Here is an 18,805-nt window from a genome sequence, read left to right on the forward strand (position 1 = left end):
TTGAACCCGCATCTCCTGCTTGGCAGTTGGATTCTTTACCACTGAGCCACCTGGGAAGGCCCCCCTCACTGACTTACTGTGATAATCTCTAAGCCCATCCATGTTGCTATAAATGGTATTATTTCATTTCTTTTTATGATTGAGTAATATTCCATTGTATTTATGTACCACATCTTATTTATCCCCTCATCTGTCAGTGAGCATTTAGGTTGCTTCCATGTCTTGGCTATTGTAAATAATGCTGCAGTGAACATTAGGTGCATATATTTTTTCGAATTAATGTTTTTTTCTGGATATAAGCCCAGGAGTGGGAGATATATATATAAAAGATCATATGGTAGTTCTGTTTTTAGGTTTTTAAGAATCTCCATACTGTTTTCCATAGTGACTTTACCAATTTACATTCCCATTAACAGTATAGGAGGGTTCCCTTTTCTCCACCCCCTCTCCAGCATTTTTTTTTTTCAGCATTTATTATTTATAGACTTTTTGATGATGGCTATTCTAACTGGTGTGAAGTGATACCACATTATAGTTTTGATTCGCATTTCTCTAATAATTAGCAATATCTAACATCTTTTCTTGTGCCTTTTGGCCACCTGTATGTTTTCTTTGCAGAAAGGTCGATTTAGATCTTTTGCCCATTTTTTCATTTCTTTGTTGGAGACTGAGCTGTATATATTTTTTGGAGATTCGTCTCTTGTTGGTTGAATCGTATGCAAAGATTTTCTCCCTTTCTGTGGGTAGTCTTTTCATTTTGTTTATAGTTTCCTTTACTGTGCAAAAGCTTCTAAGTTTAACTAAGTCCCTTTCTTAGGTTTTTTGGTGGAAAGAGCATAAAAGCTCTTTGTGGTTTTTTGTTTGTTTGATTTTTCATTCTATAGGAATCTATAGTGACCATTCAGCCTTCAGTCTGAGGATGAATCTCTAAATCAGTAATGTTTGAATGAATGATCAATAGTAATAGTACAAAAACTGGGTTTTTTTTAAGACCAAAATGGCAGTGTCTTTAAGACAGAATTTGTATTGCTCTTTCATTTGCTAGTTTTAGTGTTCTTTTCCCTGAATGTGCAAGAAATTAAAACTGTAATTTGTGTAAATGTCTTTTTAGTGCAGAGTTATTATATATAGATGGCATAAAAGATAATATAATAAGGACATCAAATTTAAACCATCTTATTCTAAAAATCTATTAAGTTTTTCAGGAAAATAAACGTTGGAAGAAAAGGCATTTCCTTAAAAATTTTCCCTATCTTTGGGACTTCCCTGATGGTCCAGTGGTTAAGATTCTGTGTTTCCCCTGCCGGGGTCACAGGTTTGATTCCCAGTTAGTGAACTGAGCTCCGACATGCTATGTGTGGCATGGCCAAAAATTAAAATTCCGTGTCTTTGATTATCAGGACCTGTAACTGGTATTTAATGAAGATAAGGATATACATGCATCTAAAGCTATGTTTCTCTTTTCACAGACAACAAATGAAGTTGTTTTGGCTGTGGGATTCCATCCAACAGATGCAAATATCATAATAACATGTGGTAAATCACATATTTTTTTCTGGACCTGGAGTGGCAATTCACTAACAAAAAAACAGGGAGTTTTTGGGGTAAGGATCAGAATGTTACAACTTCATTATAGAACTTTAATTTTGAGTAAGCATAAAGTCATCATGCTTTTTCAGGGACAAACTGAAAATTCTCATTGTTTCATTGTAGAAATATGAAAAACCAAAATTTGTGCAATGTTTAGCTTTCTTGGGAAATGGAGATGTTCTTGCTGGAGACTCAGGTGGAGTCATACTCATATGGAGCAAAACTACTGTAGAGCCTACACCTGGGAAAGGGCCTAAAGGTACAGTATTCTCATGTTCAAATCATTCTTTTTAGTTTGCAATGTCACTATTGCAGTCCCATCTGTTACCCAGACCAGGAGAGAGAGAGCTGCAAGGAGACACGTATGAGAGTCACTAACATACATTTCATTTTTTACAGTTCTTCATAACAACCTTTTTTTAAATCAAATTATTTACTCATTTATTTAGCATATATAGCCTACATTTGACTACCTTTCCTTCCAGGAGATTAATACAAAATAATTAGAAAAGATAATACAGATGCCATGTTAAAAACTATAGAGATTGAGGGAGAAGTCACCCCAGTCTTCAATATTTTGTGAAGCCCTCACAGAAGAAATGGTATTTAAGCTCAACCATAATGAATGTAGAACACTACAGAAGATAGGGAAGCTTAATCCCAGATACGGATCAGTGTATATTAAGGGAGAAAAACGGTTATGACTGTGACGCATCCAGGATAGTGTGAATAACTTTGTCATGTGTTAATAGAAACAAGAAATAGCCAGCATGAAGGAATGACACTTCCAGGATAGTGTGAATGAATTTGTCATGTGTTAACAGAAACAAGAGCTAGCCAGCATGAAGGAAATACTGTTTTAAAAAATAGTAGTGTTTTGCAGTTGCTCTTATCAATTTAAACTAATATATACTAAGCCCTTGAAAATTCAAATCGAGATTAAAGATACGGATTTTTTTGAGTTACTCACAATAATCCTTAAAACTGATTGAGTTCACCATGGAAGAGAGAAGAACTATGAGGCCAAGGATACTTTGTCCCACAATTAGATGACCAGAAAAGAGCCTGCAAGGATTACAGATTTTTAAAAAAGAAAAGTTAGTAAGACAGAACTTTTTATTTAGTGCTCCTGAAAAAGGAAGAGGGGAAAGTTCCCAGGAGTATCAGGAAGGAGGTCTATAAGAAGGTCAAGAAGAATAAGAACCAAGAAAAGACCATTAAAGTTCACAATTTCAATAGAAAAATGAAGGCTGTAGAACAGCTGAGTGTAGAATAGCCAGTTTTTAAATGGAGAATTTTGAGAATCCCAGTTGAAAATGGAATGAAAAGTAGAGTTAACTCGAATCAGTAGTCTTTAAGGTTGACTAAACCTAAAAGTAAAATGAGTATTGTGGTGGAAAAAAGATGAAAACTCATAAGAGAGATGGGAATAACTGAATTGGACATCAGAAGAAAGATTATCCTTGAAAAAGAGCGATAACTCTACATTTATTCTGAAACTGGAGCTTTGGAAAACTAGTATCTTATGTGGCTAAATGACAGAAGTCATGCAGGATTAACATTACTCTCAGTAAAAGCAGCTCTCTGTTAAAAGCTTGAAGTTATTTTTAAATGGGTAGTATAAGAATAGTATACCTCATGTAATACAGTATACAGTAGTATACATCATGTAATCAGACTCCATTACTTCAGAATTCTACTTGTTGGAGTTGGGATCCAGCTGAAACCTTACACCTGCCTGTGAGAAATTAGATTTATCAGAATACTAAAACTGAACACCTGCAAACTTTAGAGGTATCATTTTCTAAATAGTCATTAAAATGGTTCCTTATCCACTTAAAAAAAAGATGGGCCCAAGAACCTTTTCCTTTCTTTTTTGTTTTTAACTTTTGAAAATTTTTATTGAAGTATAGTTGATTTACAATGTTGTGTTAGTTTCAGGTGGATTGCAAAGTAAATCAGCTATAGGTATATATATATACACACTCTTTATTAGATTCTTTTCTTATATAGGCCATTACAGAGTACTGAGTAGAGTTCCCTGTGCTTATAAGTTACCTGTTTTATATATAGTAGTGTGTATGTGTTAGTCCCAGTCTCCCAATTTATCCCTTCTCCTCCTTATCCCCTCAGTTCAGTTCAGTCTCTCAGTCGTGTCCGACTCTGCGACCCCATCGACCACAGCACGCCAAGCCTTCCTGTCCATCACCAACTCCCGGAATTTACCCAAACTCATGTCCATTGAGTCGGTGATGCCATCCAACCATCTCATCCTCTGTCATCCCCTTCTCCTCCTGCCCTCAATCTTTCCCGGCATCAGGGTCTTTTCAGATGAGTCAGCTCTTCGCATCAGGTGGCCAAAGTATTGGAGTTTCAGCTTCAGCATCAGTCCTTCCAATGAACATTCAGGACTGATTTCCTTTAGGATGGACTGGTTGGATCTCCTTGCAGTCCAGGGGACTCACAAGAGTCTTCTCCAACACCATAGTTCAAAAGCATCAGTTCTTCAGCACTCAGCTTTATTTATAGTCCAGCTCTCACATCCATACGTGACTACTGGAAAAACCATAACTTTGACTAGATGGACCTTTGTTGGCAAAGTAATGTCTCTGCTCTTTAATATGCTGTCTAGGTTGGTCATAACTTTCATTCCAAGGAGTAAGCGTCTTTTAATTTCATGGCTGCAGTCACCATCTGCAGTGATTTTGGAGTCCAAAAAAATAAACTCAACCACTGTTTCCCCATCTATTTGCCATGATGTGATGGGACCAGATGCCGTGATCTTCGTTTTCTAAATGTTGAGCTTTAGGGCAACTTTTTCACTCTCCTCTTTCACTATCATCAAGAGGCTATTTAGTTCTTCACTTTCTGCCATAAAGGTGGTGTCATCTGCATATCTGAGGTTATTGATATTTCTCCCAGCAATCTTGATTCCAGCTTGTGTTTCATCCAGCCCAGCGTTTCTCATGATGTACTCTGCATATAAGTTAAATAAGCAGGGTGACAGTATACAGCCTTGACGTACTCCTTTCCCAGTTTGGAACCAGTCTGTTGTTCCATGTCCAGTTCTAACTGTTGCTTCCTGACCTGCATACAGATTTCTCAAGAGGCAGGTCAGGTGGTCTGGTAGTCCCATCTCTTTCAGAATTTTCCACAGTTTATTGTGATCCACATAGTCAAAGGCTTTGGCATAGTCAATAAAGCAGAAATAGATGTTTTTCTGGAATTTTCTTGCTTTTTCTATGATCCAGCAGATGTTGGCAATTTGATCTCTGGTTCCTCTGCCTTTTCTAAATCCAGTTTGAACATCTGGAAGTTTTCGGTTCACATATTGCTGAAGCCTGGCTTGGAGAATTTTGAGCATTACTTTACTAGCGTGTGAGATAGGTGCAATTGTGCGGTAGTTTGAGCAATCTTTGGCATTGCCTTTCTTAGGGATTGGAATGAAAACGGACCTTTTCCAGTCCTGTGGCCACTGCCGAGTTTTCCAAATTTGCTGGCATGTTGAGGGCAGCACTTTCATAGCATCGTCTTTTAGGATGTGAAATAGCTCAACTGGAATTCCATCACCTCCACTAGCTTTGTTTGTAGTGATGCTTCCTAAGGCCCACTTGACTTCGCATTCCAGGATGTCTGTCTCTAGGTGAGTGATCACACCATCGTGATTATCTGGGTCGTGAAGATCTTTTTTGTACAGTTCTTCTGTGTATTCTTGCCACCTCTTCTTAATATCTTCTGCTTCTGTTAGGTCCATACCATTTCTGTCCTTATTGAGCCGATCTTTGCATGAAATGTTCCCTTGGTATTTCTGATTTTCTTGAAGTGATCTCTAGTCTTTCCCATTCTGTTATTTTCCTCTATTTCTTTGTACTAATCACCGAGGAAGGATTTCCTATCTCTCCTGCTGTTCTTACCCCCTAGCAGCCGTCAGTTTGTTTTCTGCATCCATAACTCTTATTTCTGTTTTGTAGATAAGTTATTTTGTACCTTTTTGTAGATTCCACAAGTGCCTTAACAGCTGTTGGATAACACAGTTATTTGTAACATAGAAAGATAGTCCCAATTACTACATTTGTGGTACACATTCTCCCTTTCTCATCTCCTTTTCCAAACATAGCAACAGACTAAAGGATTCACTCTCGCCTGGACTGAGTCTGGAGGTATCTGTGAGAGCAGCGTGCATGGCCATGTGGTAAAATGGGAGCAGAGAGAAAAAAAGAATAAATTCATAGTTAGTCCCGTTCTTCTTTTTGTTTTTCTCACTACAGCTCCTCTTCCCACCCCCAGTAGTGGGCCTTGGAGTTCATTCAGTATTACCTCAAATTAGTTTTCCTTAAAAATACAGATATATTTTATTCTCAAGTCTCATTTGTGCTCAAATATACAGGTCCACTTTGTCTTTTTCTGTGGTACATGAAGAGATCAGAGGAAAGGCATTGAAAATAGCCTTTTTTCACATACACACTAATATATATAAAATATATAATCAGCAACAACCTACTGTATAGAACAGGAAACTCTATATTTGATATTCTATAATAACCTTTACAGGAAAAGAATCTGTAAAAGAATAGATAATGTATAACTGAATCACTTTGCTTTATACCTGAAACTAACACAACATTTTCTATCAACTATACTCCAAAATAAAAATTAAATTGAAAAAAATAGCATTTATTCAACCCTATTTATCCGTACTGTTTAAGGACAATAAAACTGAAACAGTATCCAGAGAACCATATATAATACTTCCTTCAAGGTAGAAGGTTATGAGAGAAAAATTAGACACCTTGTTCTAAAGTCAGTGGATTGGAAGTAGAGAGAGATTCTTTATTAGTAGGAGAGGGAGAAAGAAAAAGGAGGTTATGGGGAACCAGCCTGAGGTTCCTGAGACATTTCCCTGAGGATTTTTTTTTTATATTTGTGACATTACTGTCTTCCACTTCACACCCCTTTTCCATGTATGAAAGTCGCTCAGTAGTGTCCAACTCTGCGACCCCATGGACTATACAGTCCATGGAATTCTCCAGAGATCCTTCCCCAGGGATCGAACCCAGGTCTCGCGCATTGCAGGCTGATTCTTTACCAGCTGAGCCATAAGGGAAGCCCTTTCCATACATATAAACCAAGAATTGAAGACATCTGTTAATTAGCCGAGAGCCTTCAGAACTAGCAGTTGAAATGAGTTCTCTCATTTCAATTTGATGATCTTCCACCATCATCATCCTTAGTGTGAGCAAGTGACCATATGTGCAGTTTGAGGCATCATGGCGGATGGACAGTAAATTCCTTCCAGTCCTGGCACCTGGCCTGAGCGCTGTAGCCATTGCAAAGTAGATCACCAGTTATGATGAAAGGAGGTAACTCAAGAACAGTCAGATGAGAAAGGTGATTAGGACAAGGCCTGGGGAAGGGACCTGTCTAGAACCTCCTTGCCCTCTCCAGGAATAACACTCTGTCCAGAGCTCCATGTGTTCACTGACCCAGAAGCTCTGGTTGAGGATCCTTAAGAAAAAAGAGAGAAGAGCAGTATTATTAGTTACCCTCCCCACTCTCTTTTCTTTTTCTTCCTACTGTCTTTTCTCTTTCCTAGGCATATATTTTCAGTATCAGAAATGATGGGAACAGTATTATATTATCAAAACAGTGATTTAAATTGTTGACATATATTATCCTACCTGTCTGAGAGTTTGGCTATAAATGCACCCTTCATTGGCCTTAGTGTGCAAGATGAGAGGCTGGTAAAGATTCCGAATTGTTTTTATTTATTTTTGTTTTTGTCTGAAAAACTGGTGCCTTACCCTTTGTGCAGAGAAAATCTACATAGGCACAAACAGAAAACAGAAAATCTAATCTTGCAAGCTGCTGAAATTTGCTATGTGACTGACCCTATTATGGGCGAACTTGCTGAGAATTTGGTTTCTTCCTTTATATGTGGAGTTTTCCATTATGTAAGTAAGGCTAGAAAGGATTTGGTGAGTTTAGTAAAATAAATGTGTAAGACGGGATCAGAACAGGTGTTCATAGTTTCCATTTCTAAATTCTTGCCCCAAATTTTAATAGATTGATAGTTTACATATTCCCTAATAAGATATTTCTGTACCCATGGCAGTCTTTATCAACCAAAATTTCAGTATACTGTCATAATTGCATCTGATAAAGGGACTTTAGGAAATTGCAGGAAAAAATGTATAATTTCACAGCTAATTCTTTTATTCTAGTGAATAGAAGACAAACGAAAACTGTTTTATGTCTCATAAGGAGCTCACTTGCTTCCAAACCACTTTTTCCTTATCTTAAATGTAAATTAAGGGGAATCTTCAAAGTAATTAGTATTTTCTGTTTCCTGTGTTTCCAGTTTTATAATATTTTCATATATAACCTTGTCTAGCTTAATATATATAGTTTTTCATATGTAACCTTATGTATAATGACTTGATACTTGTCTGTACTGCAGAATGATTACCAAAATAAATTAACATGCATTACCTCACAGTTACAATTTTTTTTTTCTTGTGATGAGAACGATATTTGTGTGTACTGCAAAATGATTACCAAAATAAGTTTAGTTAACACGCATCACCTCCCAGTTATAATTTTTTTCCTTGTGATGAGAACTTCTAAGATCTGCTCCCTTAACAACTTTCAAAAATACTTTAAAGTATATAGTCACCATGCTATGCATTAAATTTCAAAGTTTATACCTTTTGACTGCCTTCACACATTTCTTCTACCCCCACCCCCACCTCTGACAACCACCAGCCTGTTGTCTTCTGTGAATTCTTTTTTTTTTTTTAGATTCTACACATAAGTGAGATCTCATAGTATTTATTTGTCTTTCTCTGACTTTTTACACTTAGCTTAATGTCCTCAAGATTCATTTGTGTTGCATATGGCAGGATTTCTATCTTTTTTAATCCCATTGTGTATATACCACATCTTCTTTATCCATTCATCCATCTGTGGACACTTACGTTGTTTCAGTATTTTCTGTTTCTTACTTGGGTACAAAGTGTTTGTTGTTCCCCACATACATGAAATAGTTCAGAGTTTTTCTTACATGAAAAATTTCAGGATTCTTTAAGTTGAGGGGGAGGTTGAAAGTATCTATACCCCCCTTAAAATGTTCATTATTCTTAAATCTTTACCAGGTTCCTTAAAGGAACTTCGAAACACCATTTCACCAAATAATCAACATGGGTACATTTGCACATTGCTGAGAATATAATGGGATTCCTGGGTGAGTCAGTGGTAAAGAGTCCGCCTGCCAGTGCAGGAGATGTGGGTTCAGTCCCTGGGTCGAGATCTCCTCAAGAAGGAAATGGCAACCCAACTCCAATATTCTTGCCTGGGAAATGCCATGGACAGAGGAGCCTGGCGGTCTACAGCCCATGGGGTCACAAAGAGTGGACATGACTTAGTGACTGAGTACACATACAGGAATATAACATAAATTTTAAAGTCTCCCTAACATTGGATTCTATACTTAAATAGGCACAGAAAGCCCTCCAAACAGTCTTTATTTGGCAGTCAAGATAAACTTGCTTTTTATGGAAACCTTGTTTCTGTTAGAGTTGAGAATAAAGGGGGGATTTGCAGTTAAGCTTGGATAGACTTGGCCATGATTGTGCCTGGAGGTACAGTAGGTTTTTAAATACAAGGATAATTATTTTTCTTGGCAGGTATTTCAAACATTATTTGGCTTAAATTAGAATGTCAGAAATATAGGCCCATGAGAAGGAAATCTTCGACTATAAATTACTTTGTAGGTAAATACTATCTAACATAGAGTATTTTTATTCTTGATGGAGCATTTGTTCTTCAGTTTTTCCATTTTCTGAGATTCTGTCTTTCTAGGAAGATCTTAAGTGTTTAACAAGGTATTTGTTATGTTTAGAAGTAGGGAAGACTGAATTAAAAATAGAAAAGCTGTATTTCACTTTCCTGCTTTCTGAGGGAGAGTTGTAAAACACCACACCCCTGCATTTTATAATTTCTCACATGGTACTCTCAGACTGCTTTTGTTAATTTGACCATGCGTGAGAAAAATAAGCTCATGCTCCCTCACGCCCCTCACCCCCACTTTTAACTGCCCAAATAAAGCCAGCAATACTCGCAGAAAGTTCACGTCTCTCAGATGTTCTTTCTCTCTTGATCACATCAGAGCCATGATAGATAATTGGCTGGGTATCCTACTGGACAGAGTTGTGTTGTTCAGTGTTTAAAGTATTTTTAGGTGATGAATGTTGATGTGAGCTGAGGCAGTTGACCTGAATAGCAAGTTTGTTGGAGCTTTGCTCCCAGCTCTGCTGAATCAGGCAAGGTCTACTCCAAAGCGTGCAGGCCCTTTCCTTTCTCCTTGCCAGAGATACCCATCTATTAAGTTATATGTGCCACTAGCTGCCTCACACTGAGTAATATTGAGAGTCAACTATAGCATAATTTTTTTAAGATACCAAAGCCCTACAAATTTTAGTTAATATTAACATACAATGCAGCTCAAATGGTAAATGAACAATCTCAGTTAACATCTTCTCTGAGATTATACTTTACATACCATAAAATTTTATCATTTTAAAATGTACAATTCAGTGATTTTTAATATATTCAGAGTTGTGTAATTATTACCACTGTCTAACTTCAGAATATTTTTATCGCCCCAAAAATGGAATACTGTGCCCATTAGCAGTCACTTCCCATTCCTCTCTGTCCTCAGTCACTAGCAACCACTTGCCTTCTTTGGATTTGCCTGTGTTGGACAGTTCATGTAAATGGAATCGTAAAATATATTGTCTTTTGTGAACAGCCTCTTTCAGTTGCATCTTAATGTTTTCAAGGTTCATCCATGTTATTGCATGTATTAGTACCTCATTCCTTTTTGTCACTGAATAATACCACATTTTGTTTATCCATTTGTCAGCTGATGAGCAATTTTATTAGAAAATGGACAGTTTTTTTCCAGTTTGTTGAGGTATAATTGACACATAACTTTGTGTAAGGTATACAATAAGGTGATTTGCTATATGTTTATCTTGCAAAATGATTGCTACAATAAGTTTAGTTAACATCCATCACTTCACATAGTTAGAGATTTTTCTCTTGTGATGAGAACTTTTAAGATGTACTGTCTTAGCATCTTCAAATGTATGATACTCTGTTGTTAACTGTAGTCACCATGTTACACATTAAATTCTCAGAACTTATAGCTGGAAGTTTGTACCTTTAACCGGCTTCATCCATTTCCCCCACTGAATAGTTTTTAAACTTAATTTCCACCCCACCCCCACCCCGCCCCTGCCAAGGGAATCTTAAGGTGTATTTTATTGACTGACTGGTCATGTTTAAACCAGGCTCTACCTGGCCATTATGAACCTGGTAATTAGTCTGAAAGATACCATCTTCCAAAAAGCTTTTAGTGTGTTTTTTTTTTTAAGCATTGAGTATTTAAAATAAATTTTGTTTTGCACATTGCATACAAGCTGCCCCTGCTTTCTATTTATTCATTTATTTTTAATTTTTTTTAACTGGAGGACACTTGCTTTACAGTGTTGTGTTGGCTTCTGCCGTACATCATGAATCAGCAATAAGTATACATTTATCCCCTCCCTCTTGAGCCTCCCTTCCACCCCATACCCCTTCTCACCCCTCTAGGTCATCACGGAGCAGCAGGCTGAGCTCCCTTAACTCGAGGAAGACCTTCTCTGAGTAAGGCATCATGAATACCAAGGAAAAGGGCTTGAGTACCAAACTCTTTTATCTTCAGATAAAAAGAGGCTTTGATTATATTTTTATACCTGCCTTGTTCCTTCCTGGGTGCTTGTGAAGTGCTAAGAGCATACAAGAAAACTGGGCCATCGTTGAGCTCTCACACTGGTATAGCTGTCAGTTTTTAAAATACTTCTCTGGTTGGTCCAAAGCCACTGCTCCAAGCCACCAGTGCCTCTTCTGCCCCATACCTTCCCCAGTATCTCAGCAAATAAAAGGGGTTATCCTTGGCAGAGCAGAAGGTCTCCAGGTCAACAGTGGTTAAATGTTAAACATTATGACTAGCCCCAAGAGGAAATGAAGACTCTTGTGCAAACTTAAAGGAACACTAAATATAAGAGACTTGAGTTCCGGTCACAGCTTTGTCACTAGCTAACCATGTGGTGTTGGTTAAGCCAGTTCTATACCTGTGTGCTTAGTTATAAAATCAGAGGAGTAATATCTACCTGAACTGTTAAATGAGATGATTGTAAGAGATAGTAAAGTTCTGAGGCTAATATATCCCCTCCTGTCTGTGGAATTGTCACTACTTTAGCCTACCTTTTTGTAAGAATATATTTTGAATTATTTTCAGAGTAACTAAATATAGGCATGAATGCCAAAGATTTTATTAAGCTTTGCTATCTGCCTTGTGGAAGAATTGGCTGGAAATAGATTTTTGATCGTTGAGTCATGAGAACTTCTGATTACTCACTCTGTAGTTCTGCTGAAGTTTTTTCCCAAAAAGACACTAAAATCTGATGGAAAGTGTTATGACTAGTGTTTCTATTTTACCCCTCATTATGTTAGGTGTTTATCAGATCAGCAAACAAATCAAAGCTCATGATGGCAGTGTGTTCACACTTTGTCAGATGAGAAATGGGATGTTATTAACTGGAGGCGGGAAAGACAGAAAAATAATTCTGTGGGATCATGATCTGAATCCTGAAAGAGAAATAGAGGTAAGGATGAAAACAGAACATAAACATTTTAAAATGTTAAACCCTCTAAACTCATGTCTTTTGTCCCACATTAAGATAACTTACACTTTTCTGGAAAATTTGGTATACATTCTTGTCATTTCATTCCCTTGAAATAAACCAGGAAAAAAAGGACTTTTCACTAAGCCAAATAATTTGAAAGAATAAGAAAAATGGGCAGAATAATTAACTTGCTTACTTATTTCTGACATTATTTTTTAGTGACCCAAAAATAATCACATAACCATATAAACTTAAAATTTGCCAGACATTTATCAAATATTCTATTCCTGGTATACAAGATGACCAACTTAATTTTAAAATTCAAAAATAATCTTTTAAATGATGGGCTTAATAATAATTGCTGATTATATCTCTGTGTATGTCTGCTTCATGGTATAAACGAAGTATGTCCATAAAACCTAACAGGTTTTATGTGTTCAGTGAAAGTTGAATTGAGATCTCAAGAAGTGAAATGGTTTAGAATAGTGTTTTAAATCACTGATTGTCAGAGCAAAGGCAAATCTCACAGTTCAATATTGCTTCTATTTGTTGGTGACTTAAAGTTTGAATTTACGCGCAGTCTTCTCTACTTACAACATGCTTTGCAGACAAAATCTCTTAAACAGAGAATTCTGACGCACTGCTCTTGGATTTTATTTCCAAGAAGATATACGCCCATATTATAAACAAAGAAATTTGTCTCAGGCTAAATGGCTTACCCAAAATAATATAACCAGTAAGTAGCAAAATCAGGCCACAGTCTTCATGTAATCTCTCAGAACTTATTCCTTTATCCCCTACTCATAATCCTTCTCTTGAAATCATATAAAGTATGAATTTAAAATTGAAGCATAAAAATGAAATTGAAGCAAAGAATGTTGAAAATGCATTATAACTTCTGTGTATAAAATGTAAATGTCTGAATAAATAATTTATTAATATAAAATTACCTTGTACTTTCAAATTTGAAATTCGGTCATTTATTACCGCATAATTGTGTACAGCTATAACTTCAGTCTACAGGTTGATTAATACATTGTATTGTGTGTCTGGTGGCTTTATAAATTTTTTTTTAGGTTCCTGATCAGTATGGAACAATCAGAGCTGTAGCAGAAGGAAAGGCAGATCAGTTTTTGGTTGGCACATCACGAAACTTTATTTTACGAGGAACATTTAATGATGGCTTCCAAATAGAAGTACAGGTAAGCTGTATGATTTTAACCATTAACTGAAAATTTTGATGATACCCTTTGTTTCTTATAATAATGGGCATGTTTCTTTTTCAGGGTCATACAGATGAGCTTTGGGGTCTTGCCACACATCCCTTCAAAGACTTGCTCTTGACTTGTGCTCAGGACAGACAGGTGTGCATGTGGAACTCGGTGGAACACAGGCTGGAATGGACCAGGCTTGTAGATGTGAGTAAAGCAAAATGTGATTATAATTTCCTCACAGAAATTCCCTAAAACTGGCAGTTGGTAGCAGCAAAGCAAAAAGGACTCAGTATTGGTTAAATCCAGGTGTATTGCTATAGTTCAGTAAGGAGGAAGGAATAAGGGGAGAGTGTTTAGTTACAAAGTACATCATGAACCCACTCCAAAGAAGCAAGTTAACAGGATAGAAGCTCAACTTTTCTGTCAGGTTCAGTAGTAAAAATCAAGAATATTTCACATCTTTATGGAGTGTTAATTGTTACGGACATGTTTGGGCTGCTGGTGGTGGGGCAGTTGGGTTCAGTAAGTACTACTCACTAACAGATTCTACTGTCTTCTTTTTGAGTTGGTCTCTTACTGTGTTTCCTCCCTACCCCACCCAGATATTCACCTTTTCTAGCCTAAAAGGTGTATACACGTTCTTTGCAGACTCTAAAGAACTGTACAAATGTTTGTTGTTACCCTTATTACTGTTCCACTGCCTCGCCGCAAGCTGGTGGGCCTTTCCCCCTCCCACTCTGCCAGCATGCCCCCTTCCTGCTCTGAAATTCTTTTTCCTCTTATGTCCATGTGGTATTCCCATTGGCTGTAGTAAAGTTGATTGAGATTCCATGTTTATGTGAAACAGGTTGTTTTCAAATGTTTGCCACTCTTCCCGTAGATCTAGGGAGACTTTCTCGTGTGCTCCCAACAGCTGTCTGTCTCTCTTCTAGGAACCGGGACACTGTGCAGACTTTCATCCAGGTGGCACAGTGGTGGCCGTAGGAACGCACTCAGGCAGGTAGGGTCTCCAAGGGAAACGTGAGCGGAGTACTCTTAAGTGGTGGGGCGTTTAACCCAGGAATGTTCTCTGTCTGGTCTGGAGAATTGGTCTTTTAAGTGTCACAGCTTTATACCTTTTGCTCTTTTCTGTTACGTATACTCGTTTAATTGCTCAGTAATTTCTTGTTAAGGACCTACCATTTGTTAGACCCGATTGTGGGAGTTCAGGCTCCATCACAGCACAAGGCGAAAACCCCTGCCCCCACGGGGTTCACACTTCACCGTGTCAGGGGTGGAGGCAGAATGAAAAATAAGCCCTAACTAATGAAGTTAGAGAAATGAAGAGTATGATGGGGGAGGGTTGAGCATAGGAAGAGGGATCTGGAAGGGTACAGTTACAAAATGATAAACAGGGAGGTCAGGACAGGCTTCACTAAGGAAGGCGGCAGTTCAGCAAGACTTGACCATCCCTTGTGACATTTTCTATGGTATCAGAAAACTTCTGTCCTCGTTATCTTTAAAAAGGGAAGGAAATCGAATCTGAAATAACCCAGTTGAGCTTTTGTTTGAGCTATAGCTTTTTTCCTTCTTGAATGCTACACAGGTAAATAATAAAGGTATGTTTCTTGAAATTGTTATTAATTACTTATCTTTGCAGACCTTGTATAGTACCTTTCCAAGGCTATTAAGTAATGTATATTTATTATTTGATTTTTTAATTGTCCTTTTTATTGCCTCTGCTAGTAAGTAGCCCTCATCACAAATAGCTTAGTTTCTGTTTTAAAGAGGCAGAGGAAAAATATAAAGTCAATTTTCAAAAGTTAAACCCATAAAAAATGTGGAATGCTGATTTCTAATAAGGTGAAAGTATTGTGAACACACTCATATAAATATTTTTATGAATGTAACAAATATTGCAAATCATCCAGTTTATTTCAGTTCAGTCACTCAGTCGTGTCCAACTCTTTGTGTCCCCATGGACTGCAGCACGCCGGGCTTCTATGTCCATCACCAACTCTCAGAGCTTACTCAAACTCATGTCCATTGAGTCGGTGATGGCATCCAACCATCTCACCCTCTGTCGTCCCCTTTTTCTCCCATCTTCAATCTTTGCCAGCATCACGGTCTTTTCTAATGAGTCAGTTCTTCGTATCAGGTGGCCAAAGTATTGGAGTTTCAGCTTCAGCATCAGTCCTTCCAATGAATATTCAGGACTGATTTCCTTTAGGATGGACTGGTTGGATCTCCTTGCAGCCCAAGGGACTCTCAAGAGTCTTCTCCAACACCACAGTTCAAAAGCATCAATTCTTCGCTCTCAGCTATCTTTATAGTCCAACTCTCACATCCATACATGACTACTGGAAAAACCATAGCTTTGACTAGATGATTTATTTAATTCCAGTTTACTTAATTCTAACTAAATTTAGCCATTTAGAGTTTTTTTCTAATCACGATTTCCCCTTTGGCTGTTAGATACAAATTAATACCTCCGGAAAATCAAAACATTTTCAAAATCCTCATTTACAGTGCTCAGAATCATGGAAGAACAGGTCTTTAAGGTAAAGATAAACTTTGAAATGTGGGTATGTAATTAGAGATGTTATTTGAGTGGTTCTGAAATAGTGGAATTTTAGAATTAGGCTGCTTGGGAGCGTAATTGGTGATAACTTACAAATATAGATGGCTTTCCTATCTCAGATTTCGTCAAAATACATGTCATTAATAGATTGTTACTTGGACTAAACAGGCATATGGCAGGCCACTTTGTAGAATTTGGAGGAAATTTATTTCCTGTTTTACAAAAAATATATGTCTTAAGCATGTAAGAATCACCTAAACTATAGTGGTGAACTGGCTTTCAGGAAACTACAAAGGAGTTTACTTCAGATCTGTTTTGGGGGCAGCTGAACAGATATTACAAATGCTAATATCAATGAAACAGTAAGAATAAGAGCTACCATTTATTCACAGTCTGATGACACACCTTGTACTGAATTATTTTCATATTGTACTTTAAATTTTAACAAGAATGCAACAAAATGTCCGTTATTATCTCCTTTGCACAAACAGGAAACCCAAGACCCAAGTCACGTGAGTCACTTGTGCTTGAGCTGGGATTTAACTCAGGTTCTATATGATTCAAGTTCTATGTGGTTTTAAAGCTTGTCTCTTTCCAGGACTCCACCAGTCCACTTTTGAGATGTGCTTATGGTGTTTGTAGTATTACTTAGAAATATTGCAAGGAGAGTTTATCTTAGAAGGTTGAGTCACTGCCTGACATAGTGACTTAAAAGCATTTACTGTGTCTAATGAGTTCAGTACTGAGTGAAGTAGGAAGTGCTAGAAGGACTTGAATCATTGAGACTCAACCCCTTCACTGGATGCATGTACAATATATACATATGTGTACATACAGAGCCCCAGTTTTTAATGAAAAGCAGATCTGATGAAACTTACTGAAGTTACTTTCTAACATTTAGTATAACTGTGAAGTCATCATTAACAAATTTAAAAGGAAAAGTTACTTAATGTAAGTGATTTAGCTAAGCCAGTTGTTTCCTTTTGGAGTTGTGAGTAGGAAAAACCTTAGGAATGAGTGATATAACTCAAAAGTGCTGTCAGTCAGTTCTTTCTAGTGTAGAGTTGATCCCCAACTAAAATCTAGGGGAGATGTAGTTATCAGTGTTCATTTTCCTGCCTTTGATTCTTAGAGAACTTTTCTTATTTATTATTATTTTTTGCATGGGTCTGTGAACACCTGGCTCTATTGTCTAAAACAAAATTCCTCGGTGTAACCGTTCAGATTATTATCACTGACCCTAAGCCTGCAAAAAATCACACTGAGGGCAAGAATTTTTTTTTTAAGTTTAATACAGCACATTATCCAAATTGTTCATGATCCCGAAAAGGTGACTAGCAACACGTTTAAAGATGTGTTCATGTCCATATCTAGAAATCTTCTACTTGTAATCAAGAAGTAAGCACAAGTGTGAATAAATTATCACAATGATAAATAAAATTATCATTTTAAAAGACTATATTATGAATACAATTTCTAAGGGAAAAAATGAAATGCATGGCCCTAAGTGGACACACTGCTTCCTCAACATTGCTATTCCTTATATATTAATAGTAAGGAGTCTTTTTAATAGCTTTATTGAGATTTAATTCATACCTTAAAATTCACCCTTTTAAAGTATACAGTGCAGTAGTTTTCAAGAAGTTCACAGCGTTGTGGAACCTTCATCACAAGCTACTTTGAGAACATTTCATTAACCCTGAAAGAATCCCTGTACACTATTGCAGTCATTCCTCATTACCCCAACCCACTTCCAGCCCTGAGTAACTGGTCTACCTTCTATTTCTATAGATTTGCCTATTCTGGACATTTCATATAAATACAGTCATATAATTGTGATTTGTGACTAGTTTCTTTCACGTAACATGTTTTGAAGGTTCATGTATGTTGTACAGCATGTATCAGCATTTCATTCCCTTTTGTCACCAAACATCCCATTGTATGGCTGTACCTCAGATAACCATGTGAATTAATATTTCCGCTTTACGACTTCTGTGAATAGTGCTGCTCTAAGCAGTCATACACAAGCTTTCGTGTGGACAAATGTTTTCTCTTCTCTTGGGTATACACCAAGGAGTAGAGTGAACTACGTTTAAAACATTTTAAGGAGCTTCCAAATTGTTTTGCACAACAGCTATACCATTTTACAATTCTGCCAGTAAAATATAAGGGTTCCAATTTCTCTACATCCTCACCAACAGTTGTCATTGCCTGTGTGTTGATTACAGCCGTCCTAATGGCTGTGAAGTGCTTTTTCATTGTTTTAATTTGCATTTCTCTGATGGCTAATGATGGTGAGTATCTTTTTCATGTGTTTATTGGTTATTTATGTATGGCCTCTTTAGAGAAATGTCTCTTCATATCCTGTGCCTATCTTTGAATTGATTTGTCTTTTTATTCTTAGTTGTAAGGGCTCTTTATATGTTCTGGATATAGTACCTCATTAGATGTATGACTTGCAACTATTTTCTCTCATTCCAGTGGTTGTCTTTTCACTTTCTTTCTTTCTTTCTTTTTCTAATATTTATTTGGCTGTGTTGGGTCTTAGTTGTGGTACCCAGGACCTTTCATTACAGCGAGTGGTCTCCCTAGTTGTTGGCATGGTGTGCAGGCTTAGTTGCCCCACAGCATGTGGGATCTTAGTTCCCCAACCAGGGCTCAAAAACAAGTCCCCCCCATTGCAAGGCAGATTCTTAACCACTGGACTGCCAGTG

General features: G+C 37.2%; 1 protein-coding gene across 4 annotated transcripts in view; it reads left to right on the forward strand.

Moving 5' to 3' along the window:
- The window catches only part of EML4 (EMAP like 4), a 151,050-nt gene that overhangs the window by 112,588 nt on the left and 19,657 nt on the right, over positions 1–18,805 (forward strand). For all 4 annotated transcript variants that reach the window (XM_043468418.1, XM_043468419.1, XM_043468417.1 and 1 more), the window contains 6 exons: positions 1,470–1,604; positions 1,714–1,849; positions 12,145–12,296; positions 13,394–13,519; positions 13,604–13,735; positions 14,464–14,531. In XM_043468418.1, the coding sequence (XP_043324353.1) occupies positions 1,470–1,604; positions 1,714–1,849; positions 12,145–12,296; positions 13,394–13,519; positions 13,604–13,735; positions 14,464–14,531 (749 nt within the window). The remainder of the gene's footprint in view (positions 1–1,469; positions 1,605–1,713; positions 1,850–12,144; positions 12,297–13,393; positions 13,520–13,603; positions 13,736–14,463; positions 14,532–18,805) is intronic.

Source organism: Cervus canadensis, chromosome 5 (assembly GCF_019320065.1).
Source record: "Cervus canadensis isolate Bull #8, Minnesota chromosome 5, ASM1932006v1, whole genome shotgun sequence".
NCBI classification, from domain to species: Eukaryota; Metazoa; Chordata; class Mammalia; order Artiodactyla; family Cervidae; genus Cervus; species Cervus canadensis.